This window comes from Leucoraja erinacea, chromosome 3, assembly GCF_028641065.1.
Source record: "Leucoraja erinacea ecotype New England chromosome 3, Leri_hhj_1, whole genome shotgun sequence".
Classification (NCBI taxonomy): Eukaryota; Metazoa; Chordata; class Chondrichthyes; order Rajiformes; family Rajidae; genus Leucoraja; species Leucoraja erinaceus.
Genome location: NC_073379.1, coordinates 3721994 through 3737531, shown reverse-complemented (window position 1 = coordinate 3737531; position 15538 = coordinate 3721994). Strand labels below are relative to the sequence as shown.

Genomic DNA, 15538 nt, shown 5'->3' with positions numbered 1-15538 from the left:
TTTGGACAAATTAAAGTTTATGGAGGCTGATGAGCAAAGGATCAAATGGCGAGATAGGCAGTAACATTATCAGTGGTGATAAGCCATATATATAAGCTGCAAATATGGATTTGAACTCAACAATATTTACTATCCAGCCTTAACAATTATATATATATTGAGTTTCGAAGATATCAAGTAGAAAATACGCAGAGTGGTTTTTCCCGTTTGTTATTAACTTCAAGAGTATTGTTGACTAGAACTGAGCTGGGGTAAAGGTAATTCTAATATTTCTCACATTTCTTTGATTATAAAGGTATTCAGGATGGTGAGCATTCATTACACTTTGAAAACTGAAACTTGCCTGAATTTTTCAGGAGTTTACTGTGTACTCTCTTATTAATAGCATTTTTTTCCCCATCAGAACTTTGTAAGCAATGTAATAGTATCACAGGTTTCCTGTCCACTTGCTAAACTATTATAGAACCATATTCTGATTTTTGTTAAACACACACTGCTTGAGAAACTCAGTGGGTCAGACAGCATCTTTGGAGGGAATGGACATGAGACATTTCAGGTTGGGACACTGTTGCAGACATTGTAGTAGTGGGAAGAAAGTTGGAAAAACGAGGTGGAGGCGGGACAGAGCCTGGCGAGGGGGTCTGCTTTGGCAGATGGGTGGAGTATGTGGCAAAGGAGATAAAATAATAGTGGATAAAGAAAGATGAGGGGTGAAATATAAAGCCAGAGGGAGGGATATAATTGGAAGGGGGCAGGGGGGGAATAAAAGGGAAATGAAGGACTCTGAGTTGGGAGATGAGTGTATGAAGGAGGGGAAAGGAGCAGAGCGGGGGTGGGAGGTGATGGATGCACACCGGGGTGGGGGCACATGATAAAGAGAGGGGGTTGGGTATTACTTAAACTTGGAGAACTCGTAGTTCATATCATTGTGTTATAAGTTACCCAAGTAGAAAATGAGGTGCTGTTTTTTTCCAGTTTGTGTATGGCCTCTGGATTGGAGGAGGCCACGGATAGAAAGGTCGCTATGGGAAGGAGAGATGAAATAATTAGTAACCTGGAGATCCAGCAGGCCTTGGCGGACAGGGTGTGTTCATGCTGCAATTGTACATGTACTTCCTATGACTTGTAACTTATTTGAAACCAGGATCAAACATTTGCAAATTATTTTGTTTTTACAACAGGATAAGCTAAATATTTGTATTTGTTTTATTTTAATCATATTAACAAAGTACCTATCAGAAGTTATTCTGCACTGTTCCTTTTCTATAAATATATTGGGTGTTGAATTAGGAAAGTCATTTTGTGAACTGAAGGGAGTTATAATGTGATATTTTTATGTTATCTCCCAATCTAGCATATAACGAGGGCCCTTTATTGATGCAGGTATAGCATTACGCTATTTTGTTCTTCAGTATTGAATAATATGCATATTTCAGACCATTTTGATGTTTTTGTTGCAGACATAGCACAGAAACAAATTACAAAAATCCTGTGAATTTAATGAAAAATTGCTTTTACCAAATGAGTTTGAGCTAGATTAGTAGTGAAGGTAGACGCCAGTTATTGACCTTGGCAGTTAAATGTCTGTAATCTGTCTTCATTACTACTGTTTGCATAATGCCATTACACTCTTAGAATATTTTTTTGGTTGAATTGTAGATATGTGTATTTTTACATTACTGGAGAGATTTTGAGGAACGAGATTATTATTCAGGTTTTTACGCCATTACACTGTTCTTAAAATGTACCCATCATGTGAAACCTTACAAATAACAGATAAAAATTATATAACTTCAAGACTGAAAGTCAAAAACATTTTTTATAACACACATTTTCATTGTTTTGCTAACATTTTGGACACCAAAAATGTGACGTTAAAAACTCTGCCACATTTAGTCATGAATATATAATTAATAAATAAACTTCATATGGTCCCTCATACATATACGTTTTGATAATGATCTAGGGAAATATCTTCATTAATATCAGGAGAAAAATCCAGTAACATGTCTGGTATTCCGCCTGGCAAAGATCCCATAACGGTCGTTGTGCTTGGTGTTCATTGTCATGACGACCGTTATCGGGTTAAACCACGGAGGCTCCAAACTAATCCGTTTCAAAAACCCAACGAGGTATCCTATGGTAGCAGCGATTTTTGGGCGAGTTAATTATTTTTTCATATTTTCCAATTTAATATATCAAAAACATTGTGGTATCAAAAACGCAACCACTGTTTACGATATATTTTCTGACTTTTTAAAATCAATTAAAAAAAATATATTGGACATAAATTGGTCATCAAAACTAAGCAACTGAGCCAATCTTCAATTTGGCAACACACTGTCTCTTGTTTACCTTTCCTACGGACTAAGTCGCTAACTTCATTCCTTCGTGTCAACTTCCGGAAGCTCCACAACGACTGTTACGGAGACATTTTACTTACTAAAAAATCATCCCAAATCAAACCTTCTGACGAGTCATCGGCCATTGATATAGCTCAAATCCACAAGGTAATGTACCGTTTAGATCACATTGGTGAAAATATTTGGTTTTCGCTAATAATGTAACGTTCATTTTCTGGGACACCAAACCTTTGAATGTCCACCGTAACGTATGTTTGTGTGTATGATGTGTAACGCGTGTTGTGGCGTCCACTCAGATGGATGCAGTATTCTACTACATGATCGATGTTTGCAATTTTATTGTACCATGTGGTATTCATAAACACAGAAAGGAATAAGAAATACGTGCACTTACTGTGCCAACCAGGTCACTGGTGGACATCACGCGACAACCATTACGCAAAATGTATTTGTGTATTCTGATGCCATTTTCGGAAACTTGCTATCAATATGCTATTGGTGGGCCACAAATTGAGGCTCTATCGTGTACCGTTTTGACTTGGTTCCGGGAGAACATGGGCAGACAAACAGAATAACAAACAAGATGAGAGTTTTAGTAATATACTAGTCCAAGGGGGATCCGTTGGGTCCCGTCCTCTCAACACACGCGATTGCGGAGGGGAGCCGGGCAGCTGCTGAGCCCACGGCGAGTGGGCGGCAGAGACTCAAGGGAGACCGCGGGCAGGCGCAATCTGAGGATGGTCAAAAGCAGAGGAGGGCCAACCGATCGTGGCTTTCGCGAGGGGAAGCCCACCCAATCGCGAGACGGCCGGCCGAGTGCGAGGAGTGGGCTGCTGGGCCCACGGCGAGCGGGCTGCTGGGCCCATGGCGAGTGGGCGGCTGAGACTTGAAGGAGGCCACAGGCGGGCGAGATCTGAGGACAGTCAAAAGCAGCTTAGTCGACTCGTGGAAAACAGGCTGCGCTTTGAAAACTGCGCAGCTGGCCGCGAGAAGCAGAGCCATTGTGACGTCATCAGCTCGTTAGCTTTAGCTCGTTAACTTCAAAAAAGATCTAAGATTGGTGAAGAATTAGAAGAAATAACTCAGGAAATAATGATTCCAAATTTCAGATGATGCGATTTTTGAGATCATGAGGTGAATCTCTACCGGAATATGTAAAAATGTCACCGTTAGCGCGTCGGGTTTTCGAGGAGATGTGAAACAAAATCAAACACACAAATAGGGATGACATAAACATCCAAGATCAGAGTTTTATAAAATTATATAGATAGATAGATAATTGTGAGACCAAGTGTAGCACTTCTGCAAAGAGGGTCCGGCATGGACTCGCCATCACCCCTGGAGGGGAGCTTCGACCGCCGGCCCTGCAGTCTACGGTGCTTCTGGCTGCGGCGGAGTCTTTAAATCTCGACCGATCGGCCTACACCATCTTAAAGCCGCGGTCTCCGGTGAGGAAGAGCCGATCCTGGACTGACTCTGGACTCGGGTCCTGTCCACGGGGGGGAAATGGAGGAGGACTGGCCAAATGTTGTGCCTTCCACCACAGTGATGAATGCTGTGGTGGATGTTTGTGTTACAGTTTTATTGTGGTTGTGTGTTCTTTATTATTGTACTGCTGCTGACAACTCAAATTTCCACCGACCCTGGTTGTGTGGCAATAAATTATATCTATCTATCTATCTATCTATCTATCTATCTATCTATCTTTGGTTTAACATTATGCGATACAATTGATCAGTTACAACAACCTAAAAGTCCTGCTGCTCCATTATTCAATTTAGTTGGGTTTATGCAGTTTACATTTACACAGACTACAGGCGACTATGCGGTCACCACATGTTCGCGGGTGGTTTCCGGGGAGCCGTCTTCATGGTCGCGAGTAGTTCCCGCTTTCTCGGAACCAGAATGAAGCTGCCATAGAGAGTATTAAGAATTCTCGTGTCGGAGGTGCAGTGATAGTGGGTCGTCAGGAGGTCGAAGATTGTCGTAGGTTCTAGTAGGTTTTCGCCGGTGCTGTCCGGTGAATTTCATTGGCTCATTGGGGAAAAGAAAACGTAAACAGTAGTTTTCGGAACCAAGGATTACCGACCGGTAATGTTAATGTCTGCCGAGCTTCACAGCCGTGTATCTCTGACCTTAAGTTGTCAACCCCCCCCGCCCTCTCCATCCTTAAAAAGCTGGGTACGTGGGCTGAGGTATAGGACATGGGGATCAGTGCGCAATAAGTGCTATCTTTTGAGGTCAAACCGGTGTGGAGATTTTCCCCACAGAAGGTGGCACGCATATGGAGAGTTGCCAGTGGAAGTGGTTGAGGTAGGTAAAATAACAACATTTAATGGATTTTTGGGAAAGGTTTGGAGGTAGAAAGAACTGCAGATGCTAGTTTATAAATAAAGACACAAAGTGCTGAAGTAATTCAACATGTCAGGCAGCATCTTTAGTTTAGTTTAGAGATACAGCGCGGAAACAGACCCTTCGGCCCACCAAGTCTGTGCCGACCAGAGATCCCTGCACATTAACACGATCTTACACAAACTAGGGACAATTTACACTTATACCAAGCCAATTAACCTACAAAACTGCACGTCTTTGGTGTGTGGGAAGAAACCGAAGATTCGGAAAAAAAACCCACGCAGTTCAAGGGGAGAACGTACAAACTCCGTACAGACAGCACCCGTAGTCTGGATCGAACCCGGGTCTCCGGCGCTGCGAGCTCTTTAAGGCTGCAACTCTACTGCAGCGCCACATGAAGAGGTGACATTTCGGGTCGGGACCCTTCTTCAGATTGTGATGGGGGGAATGGCCATGAGCCAAAGATGTCTAATACAGATCAGCAACCAAGTTTCTGTGCAGTATGATGTTTTGATCATACTTTCCTAGTGAGGCTTATTCCGTCCTCTCCCCTCATTTAATTCCTTGCTCTTATGCAGAAACATGTTTTTCTTCAGCAACATTGTAGCCCTTGTGAGTGTTCAGTGATTGGTCACAGCACACCCAAATTTATGTTCTTGCTCCTCCTCCGGGTTTGACTGGACATTCATGTGGAAGAACGTAAGGGGAAAAAAAAGGATTAGGAGGTGATCCTTCAGTAGCGTGAACATTTGCAACCTATCCATGGCTCTTGAGATCTTGGCCTCAACTCTTCTTTATTGCCATTCTCCTGCTGTTTAAACATTTGTTCTTGGATATATTCAATGACATTCTCCATACCTCTCAGGAGTAGAATTCTTTTAGTAGACCATGAATCTTGAAGAAAAAGAAAAATCCACAACTCGGTCTTAAATGGGTAACCCCTTGTATAAAAGGAGAAAATGCCCAAAATACTCAGCAAGTCTAGCAGCATCTATAGAATAAGAAACTAGAGTTAACATTTCAGGCCAAAGATGCTTTATCAGAACTGGGAACAAAAGAAAATTTAGTTTTTAGTTTCAACTTAAAATTAACTTGTATTCTCTCTTTCCCTCATGATGAAGGGCTTGGATCTGAAACTCGTTCTCTTTCCAAAGTTGTTTGCTGACCTAAGTGTTTTGAACATTTTTGTCTTCGTTTTCTGCATAACCCTGATTCTGCAACCCTCTAGTTTACTGTTCACTGGATGTATTCAAGAGAGAGTTAGATATTGCTCTTGGGGTGAACTGAATCAAGGGATATTTGGAGAAAGCAGGAACGGGGTACTGATTCGGGACGATCGGCCATGGCTCAAAGAGCTGAATGGCCTACTCCTGCACCTAATTTTCTTTGTTTCTACTAATCTTAGCTACTAACCTCTCAAGCACCCATTTAATCTTATTTCAATAGGTTATCTCTTGTTCTTCTACCTGCCAACAAATATAGGCCCAATTTTGCTTCATCTATCAACTGCTTCATCCCATGAATCAATGTAATGAATGTTGTCTGAACCGTCTCTACAGCAAGTATATCCTCCTTTAAGTATAGAGACCAAAACTGTCCATTGAACTTCAGGTAAACCCTCAACAGAGCATTGTAAAGTTGCATTACTACTTTCATTTTGTATTTCAGTGCTTTGCCATAAAGTTGCCGGCCCTGATTGTTCTGACCTTTTCCTACCTTCAGCCCCTTACTTCAATCTGAAGCAGGGTTCTGACCCCAAACATCACCTATTCCTTTTCTCCAGGGATGCTTCCTGACCCACTGAGTTGTTCCAGCATTTTGTGTTTATTCTGTCAGCCTTCCTAATTATTTGTTATACATGTATGCTACTCTTTTGTGTTCATATACTAGGACTCCCAAATCCCTTTATACAGCAGCATTATGCAGTGTCTTTCCATTTAAACAATTTCCTATTAATCTGTTCTACCAGAGAGGGGAACTGTGTATTTCTGCACATTATTACTCCACGCAGCATGCTTTTGCCCATTAACCAAATATATATCTATATGTCTTCACAGGCTCTTTATGTCGTACTCAAACTTTCCTTCCCTGGGTATATTTGTATCATCAGACAAATTGACAAAAATAGGCTTGTTGCCTTCATCAAAGTCAATAGTATGTGTTGTAAAGAATGGATTGTGAGCCTCCTGCACTAATGTTTGTTGCAGTCCAAACGGCATAGCTAGCTAACTTAAAAAAACACATTTATTTTGATTTGATTTTCAGTTATGGAGTGGACAGTTGTGCTTCGGTTATCAGCATTCAGTCGCTAGTTTTGTCCCATAACTAGCATTATTCATTTGAGCACATCTTGTTTAAAGACTATGCAATCCCTTAGATTAATTTGAATTTAATAATGATACCATCATATGCCAACTGAATAAATTATTCAACTGTTTTAAATTCAGATTAAAGATAAATCAACTTGTTTGCCTTGTTAATATTAGCAGTATGTAAGCGAGTTAACATTATCCATTTGAATCGTCAAATCATAAATCAATTGAGGCAATTTCTCACCAAAGGATCCTGAAGAATGATAGAAATTAAAATTATTCATATGTTTAGATGGACTGTGCCAGATAATTGCTTCATCTGAGTTTGTTGTATGGTCTTTGTGTCATATGCTACCACACCAGTAGATGGCAATTTTTGCACCATGTACAATCTTACCGGATTGTAGTTTATTCCTTATCAGTAAAGGATATTTTTCATTGTTAGAAATGTTGTACTGTTCTTGACAAATTAACTTGAAAAATGTTTGTTACCAAACAGTGCAATATTATGCACATATCCTTTACTGCTCGCTGAATTACTTTAAAAGAGAAACTGTCTTTCTAGACATGGTGTACAGAATCCTCATTACCTAACAACCATGTTTTATTCTTTATCATGCAGAATACACTCTTGTAATAATGACATTAATTCTAACTTCTGAATTTTAAGGTAGTTTTCTTATTTTATTATTTCACATAGAGGGTGGTGGCATGTGAGATGAACAGCCAAAGAAGGTAGTCGAGCCAGATATGATCACAACATTTAAAAGGCATGCATAGGATAGGCTTTGAGAGATATGGGCCAAATGCGGGCAGATGGGACTAATGTAGGTGGTTCATCTTAGTCAGAATGGGCATGTTTCCGTGCTGTATGACTCTATGACCAGCGTTCATAAAATTACAAGATCATTAATTAGAATGAACCAGACCAATCCCAAGGGGAAGGAAGTTCTCAATTTGAATGTTTTGAATAATAACTATTGTTTTACAGTCTTGTCCATCTGGCAACTATTGCATATGGACTCTGAGCGGTTTCTGTGCCTGAGGTACTTAACCGGGGATTGTCATTATGTGTGGCCAAAATCACACTGATCTATATGCAAATAATGTATTTCACTGTACCTTTGGTAGACATGACAATAAAAGAACCATTTCCCAAATCCTATGCATGAGCCTGGCTAGTCTCCTCATTAGACCAGTTTAGCCATTGGCTTAGGCTAGTCATTCAACTCTGGTTCCACCATATATCCCAGCTTCCACCATGTATGTTCACCGGCAAAAAAAGGTACTAACTTAATCCAATAATTGTAATATCTTGCGTTGGATGCTCTAAATGATCACGTAATTAATCCTGAGATAGTCAGCTATCCACAAATGTACATTTTCCAGCAGCGGTCATTGGGCAAATATAACTCATTGTTCATGGGCAATTAAAGTTCTTCAGCATCCCGGAAAATCATAGAAACGTAGAAACGTAGATAATAGGTGCAGGAGGAGGCCATTCGGCCCTTCGAGCCAGCACCGCCATTCATTGTGATCATGGCTGATCGTCCCCTATCAATAACCCGTGCCTGCCTTCTCCCCCTATCCCTTGACTCCACTAGTCCCTAGAGCTCTATGTAACTCTCTCTTAAATCCATCCAGTGACTTGGCCTCCACTGCCCTCTGTGGCAGGGAATTGCATAAATTCACAACTCTCTGGGTGAAAGTTTTTTCTCACCTCAGTCTTAAATGACCTCCCCTTTATTCTGAGACTGTGGCCCCTTGTTCTGGACTCACCCAACCATGGGAACATTTTTCCTGCATCTAGCTTGTTCAGTCCTTTTATAATTTTATATGTTTCTATAAGATTACCCCCTCATCCTTCTAAACTCCAGTGAATACAAGCCCAGTCTTTTCAATCTTTCCTCATATGACAGTCCCGCCATCCCAGAGATCAATCTCGTGAACCTACGCTGCACTGCCTCAATCACAAGGATGTCCTTCCTCAAATTAGGAGACCAAAACTGTACACAATACTCCAGATGTGGTCTCACCAGAGTCCTATACAACTGCAGAAGAACTCATTGTACCTCCTTTTCATATAATAAAACTTCCAAGATGATTTTGAGAACAATTTTGATTCCAGTCCTTGTATGGGGAAATTGGGTAAATAACACAGTTTAGCAAGAGAATGCCAAAGCCTACAAAGCTGAGAGTATGCCAACTATGCGTGATTAACATCAGTGATTTGCAAGAAGGCAGAATTGAAAATGCATCAGAAGGCTGCAGGGCTGGAGAAGTTTAGGGAAACAGAGAAAGCCCATAAATTTTACAATTGTGGTACAGACAGATGATAAGAAAGATGGACGAGAGAAAGATGCAGATTATGTTGATACTGTTTTTAGATGACTTGTGCTTCCTATTTCCAGTATATTTCAGATTGCCACCATCTGCATTGTTTTAACCTCATTGTCATCACATACTGTTGAACAATAGAGGAGAGGCTATGGAAGAGAATGATTTGATGTACTGTGCCAAAGACTGCAGATGGATCAAAAATCGTGAGAGAGGACATTTTATTGCAGTCATATCATTTGTGCTATGATAAGGGATATTCATTCTGTGGTACTTTGGATAACTGCATCTGTGCAATAGGATGCAGGACAACAGAAACTTTGTACATGGTAAATCATTATATTGACGATCTTCCTTCATTTAAAATCTAATTTGCTGATTGATGTAAGAATGTACATCTTCTGTGGGAGTGGTAGGAACAAGTGTTTTGGATTTGATGAGCACAGTGATTGGCATAGTTGGCTTTCAGTTATCTCATCAGTTTTGTTGGTACATACGTATTATCTGTTGAGATTTTGAATTGACAGCCTTGAAATACAAGAGAAATACCTCCTCATTTTTACTCTTTTTTTAAGTTCATAAGCTCATGAATTATAAACTTATAATAAAGTTATAAACATAAATCAATATAATAAAGTTCATATGTTCATAAATTATGAACTTATGTATTTTAATGACACAAGACATCATTTAGCTGATGCCAAACTCTGTGCTACCCATTCGTCCCATCACCCCACTTATTTCCTTTTTACTTTCCAGCCACACATGTCCACATTGGTGGGAGTTTAGATTAGCCAATTTACCTACTAGAATATATTGGAGATATAGAAGGATACTTGAGAACATGGGTGAAAAAAACATCATGGCATCACAAGGAGAATGTGCAAACTCCACAAAGGCACCGCCAAAGATTGAACCAGAGTCACAGGAGCTAGTCATAGGCACTAGTTAAAAGACCGTTATATGATCCATTGAATGAATAAATAAGCTTATTGGCCAGGTATTCACATACAAGGAATTTGCCTTGGTGCTCTGCTCGCAAGTGACAACATGACATACAGTGAGAGTTAGGAATGACACATAAAACATTAAACATTAATAATAGGGTTTTCACAGACGACGCAAACGAACAAACACATACAAAACAGCAAGGAACAGCCATTGTTGGTGCCCGCAGCGGCAAGCAGCTGCAGCAGCTTAAATGTACGTTGTTATTCAGTACAACATCACTTTTCTGCCACTTAAGAGTATAATTAAGCCTGTAATTAATATGCATATATAATATCTCATTTGCTTTTATTTGTTTACTGTTAAGAAATTTGTTTTTCATTTAATACCATTAATCACAGACTCGTGAAAATCGTAAAACTACGGATGCTAGCAACTTGAAATAAAACTCACAAATGCTGGAAACACTCAGCGGGTTAGACAGTGTATGTAGAAAGTGAAACAGTTAATGTTTCAGATAGTAGATCTATCAGTCAGAATTGTGAAAGAGAGAAAAATTAGTTTTCTACTGCAGAGAAGATGGGAAAGGATTGAACGGGAAATTTTTGATAGGGCAAGGCCAGGATTGCACGCGGGACAAGGCCAGGATTGCACGCGGGATGAGTTGGAGTGGTCATTTGCTGCAATGGAGGTGGTCAGAGAGAGAAAAAGTGCAGAAAGCTATGCTGGTTGAACTAATGAACAGAAATTGGGAAATCACACTTGTGGGCATTATTAAAGGAAATTGACAAGAAGAATTCTGCTAAGTTTAAAAATGCTTCAATAACAGTGGTATATTTTAATTTTCTAAATAGTAATTGGAAACATTCCACATTATATGCAGCACAAATAAGCCATTTGGTTAGGCATTCGTTATAATGGCATTCTGATATTTGTTATTTCAATTCATACTGAAGAGATCAAAATTATATTGGCTTGGCTAAAATTTGGTGTGCAGTTTTTGAAATAGTGTGCATAATGAAGAGCATGAAAATGGACCTGCTGGTCTCTGTTGTCTTGTCCCCGAGCTCCTATAGACCTCTGTCTTTCACAGCTTAAACCTCCTGCAGTGAGCACACTATGCGATCAATAACTCAATAACATTTTTCATGCAGTAATTATCTGTGTGATATTACTTGAGCACAGCATTTCTTTATTACCTCAGAGATAGAAGTTGTTTTATGTCAACTGCAGATCCATTTGTTTAAAAGAATAAAAAAAAGCATGGTTTGTATCTGATCTATTATGAATGTGAATTGGGGGGAAAAAACATTCAATTACTTGAATTAATTCACGATGAAAATTTTATTGAGCTTCTTCAACGTTTTTAATTGTGTTTCCATATTATGACGAGACTGGAAATCAAATTATTGACAACATTTCTGAAAGTGGAGAGAAGACGAGATTTTATAAGCTGGCAATATCTTGATGAAGCCATACAGTATTGCAAAGTTCAGCTCAAAACATTGTTCAATAACTCTATCTTGGTTGGTTCCAGCCTCACTTTTCTCTTATTTCCTTTTCAGATCGAGGTTTTACAAGAATCACGGATGATGATTCCAGATTGTCAACGCCGATTGGCAACTGCCCACAGTGACCTCTCACAGCTATTGGTGAGAAGGTTTTACTCTCGGTTTGGCAAGTTCAGTATAGAGTTCCCTTCTTTTTTTCCCCTGTATATCTGTTCAGTAATGGATTAGATGTGCTACATTTTTTATTCACCAAAATCATACACTATGTCAATTATGAAAATGGTGAAAAGTCAAGCAAAATATATAGATTGAAAAGATTTCTAGAAAGGTATTTTGTTTGCTATACTCTGAAGCATTTTGCTACTTTTTACTTTTGTTTGAATCTATGCACTTGATGCACCATAATGCTGATATTATTAACACCATTTTGCTGAATATGAAGTAATAATGTCATTGATTCTAAAGCAAATAAATGTTTGGTTTTTTTTGCTTTATTTGTCTAAGTAAAAAATGTATGATGTTCAGATACTGCTTAATTTAAGGTTGTGCGGCTTTCTTTGCATTATCTAGTTATCTTTTAACATTTAATGAATTTGCCACAGATGTTCAAAAATAAAGTTGCAATAAGATGCATTTCATTATTAAAATTGTTTAGGGAACATGCGTGTTTAACAAAAATAATAGTAGATTCTTCTTGGCAAGTATGAGGCGATGCAATTTATATTAATTTTGGAAATTTGCTGTTAAAGTGCTTTATAAAATAAGTAGATATTTAGATATTTTGTGAAGTATAATTTTAATGGAAGTGTAAATGTTATGGGAGTTTAGTCTATTAAAGTATGCTTGGTTGGATAAAAGCTCTGAATTTATAATAAATACAGGATTAGGGAAAATGGATGATGCCAGCTGTTTCTAAATATTCTAGTTCCCCAGAATAATTAGGTTATCACATACATATTTTAAAGAAATTGGACTACAATCATTCCAGCACATTCATTCATTTGCATTTTTATGTAAAATTAGCCGGAGAGTGTCTTTTAGCTATATTGATATCTTTAAAGTCACTTTTGCTTGTTATGAGTAGCGGAATTGGCAATTTTTGGAAATGAACAGTTACTTATTAATTTGTAATGCATTTTACTAAACACTTGGGGTAGGAGGGAAGGAAATAGTTCCTTTTTATGTCCAGTTTGTGCATAATAGTATTCTTCAAACTTGATGAAAATCAAATTCTAAAATGGATAAATCTAGTTTTAATGGCATGTTTTGTTTTTCATGTTTTGCACTAAGAATTTAAAAAGCATCTTTATTAGGCATTATATTCAAAGATTGTGCAAAACCACATTCTGTTTTAGTATTTAATTGTGCTGAACTGAATGCCTATGACAATCTCTAGTCTACCCAAAGGAACTGCCAAGAGTAGAGGAGGAACATACAAGAATTAAGAGTGTTTAATTGTCATATGTACCAACAATTGAGCAATTAAATTCTTACTTGCAACAGCGTTACTGGCTTGAAAACAGAATACACATAGATGATATATAATATACAAAAATGTAATAAATTAATAACCCCAAAACCCCCAAGTCCTGAGTGCAATCAAGGACAGTCTGTTGAAGTTCATAGTTGGAGTTTGGAATTGTTTAGTGTTCAAGAGCCTGATGTTGTTGGGAAGAAGCTGTCCTTGAACCTGGTGGTTCACAGTTTACATTGGTCAGGAAAAAGATGAAATTACAGCTGTAGCACTGCCTTACAATGATGGCAACCAAGGCTTGTGTGTCATTGACTCGGGGATCTTAAGATTACGCAGAGCTTTTATGTACTCTCATTGTTCAAAGCATAACTCCATGTTTGGATTCCAATAGCGGATTGTGAGCATGACACCCTTTTTGACACGTTAGCATTTCATTCACTGAATTGGTAAGTTATCAATGGCCACAACTGTTCACTACCAAGGCTATTATAAAGACATAGAGAGTCAATGAGCCATATAACTTAGAAACAGGCGCTTCGGCCTAACTTTCCCAAGCCCCAACATGCCCCATCTATACTGGTGCCACCTGTCTGCGTTTGGCTCATATCCCTTAATACACATGCAATAATAAACCTAAACTAAACCTAATGAGACAATATTATGACATTACCTTCCTCAACCACCTCCTCCGGCAGCTTGTTTCATACATATCCACCACCCATTAAACTATTAAAAAAAAGTTGCCCCTCAGGTTCCTATTAAATCTTTCGCCTCTCACCGTAAACCTATGTCCTCTGGTTCTTGATTCCCTGACCGGGTAAAAGACTTTGTGCATTTACCCTACCTATTCCTCTCATGATCGTATACACCTCTATACTGAAAGTAAGCATGCAGGTTCAGCAGGCAGTGAAGAAAGATTGTGGCATGTTGGCCTTCATTGGGAGAGGACTTGAGTTTAGGAGCAAGGAAGTCCTACTGCAGTTGTACAAAGCCCTGGTGAGATCGCACCTGGAATATAATGTGCAGTTTTGGTCTCCTAATTTGAGGAAGGACATTCTTGCTATTGAGGGAGTGCAGCGTAGGTTCACCAGGTTAATTCCCGGGATGGCAGGACTGACATATGATGAAAGAATGGCTTGACTGGGCACGTATTCACTGGAGTTTAGATGGATGAGAGGGGATCTTATATAAGCATATTATTCTTAAAGGATTGGACAGGCTAGATGCAGGAGAAATGTTCCTGATGTTGGGGGAGTCCAGAACCAGGGGTCACAGTTTTAAGAATAAGGGGTAGGCCATTTAGAACTGAGATGAGTGAAAACCTTTACTCCCAGAGAGCTGTAAATCTGTGGAACTCTCTGTCGCAGAAGGCACTCGAAGCCAATGCACTGGACGTTTTCAAGAGAGATTTAGATCTAGCTCTTAGGGCTAACGGAATCAAGGGATATGGGGGAAAAGCAGGAATGGGGTACAGATTTAGGATGATCAGCCATGATCATATTGAATAGTCGAAGTGCCGAATGGCCTACTCCTGCACCTATTTTCTGTGTTTCTATAAGTTCACCCCTCATCCTCCTGCGCTCCAAGGAATAGAGTCCCAACATGTTCAACCTCTTCCCATAGCTCAGCCCCCTGAGTCCTGGCAAATCCTCATAAATCTTCTCTGCACCCTTCCCAGCTTAACGTGTAAGAAACATTTAGACGGGTACATGGATAACATGGTTTAGAAGGACATGGGCCAAATGCAGGTAGATGGACATGTTGATCGGTATGGGCAAGTTGAGCCTGTTTCCACGCTGTATGTCTCTATGACTCTATCACATGGTATATCGTTTTCTGTTGCAGTGTGCCTGCATTCTGTTAGATGGTGTATTATAGATTTCATACAAAATATTTACACAAGTACATTTGTGATAATTAAAACATTCTATATTTTATATCTTTTGTTTAGGAATGCGAGAAAGAATTGGAAGAAACTGAGGAATACAAAGAAGCCCAGTCCACAATAGCATCAATTAAATTAGAAGCATAGAACCCATTATCAATGACGAGCTCTTTTGTTATAAGTATTAAGTACCATTCCATTTCCCCATTTATTTCTGTTTTAGGCATTATGATCCTGCTATTATCAAGCTTGGGCTGTATGTACAAATCCTATGATCCAAGCCCTCTTACAATGACTAATTTTGTGCCACATCATGGTGAACTAATGAAACATTAAATAAATGTACTTGATGACAA

General features: G+C 39.2%; 1 protein-coding gene across 1 annotated transcript in view; it reads left to right on the top strand.

Annotated features, from left to right (window-relative positions):
• Positions 1–15538, top strand: part of tbca (tubulin cofactor a) — a 59556-nt gene extending 44018 nt beyond the window's left edge. The window contains exons 3-4 of the mRNA XM_055631554.1: positions 11878–11964; positions 15249–15538. Coding sequence (XP_055487529.1) covers positions 11878–11964; positions 15249–15329 — 168 coding nt within the window. The 3' untranslated portion in view covers positions 15330–15538. The remainder of the gene's footprint in view (positions 1–11877; positions 11965–15248) is intronic.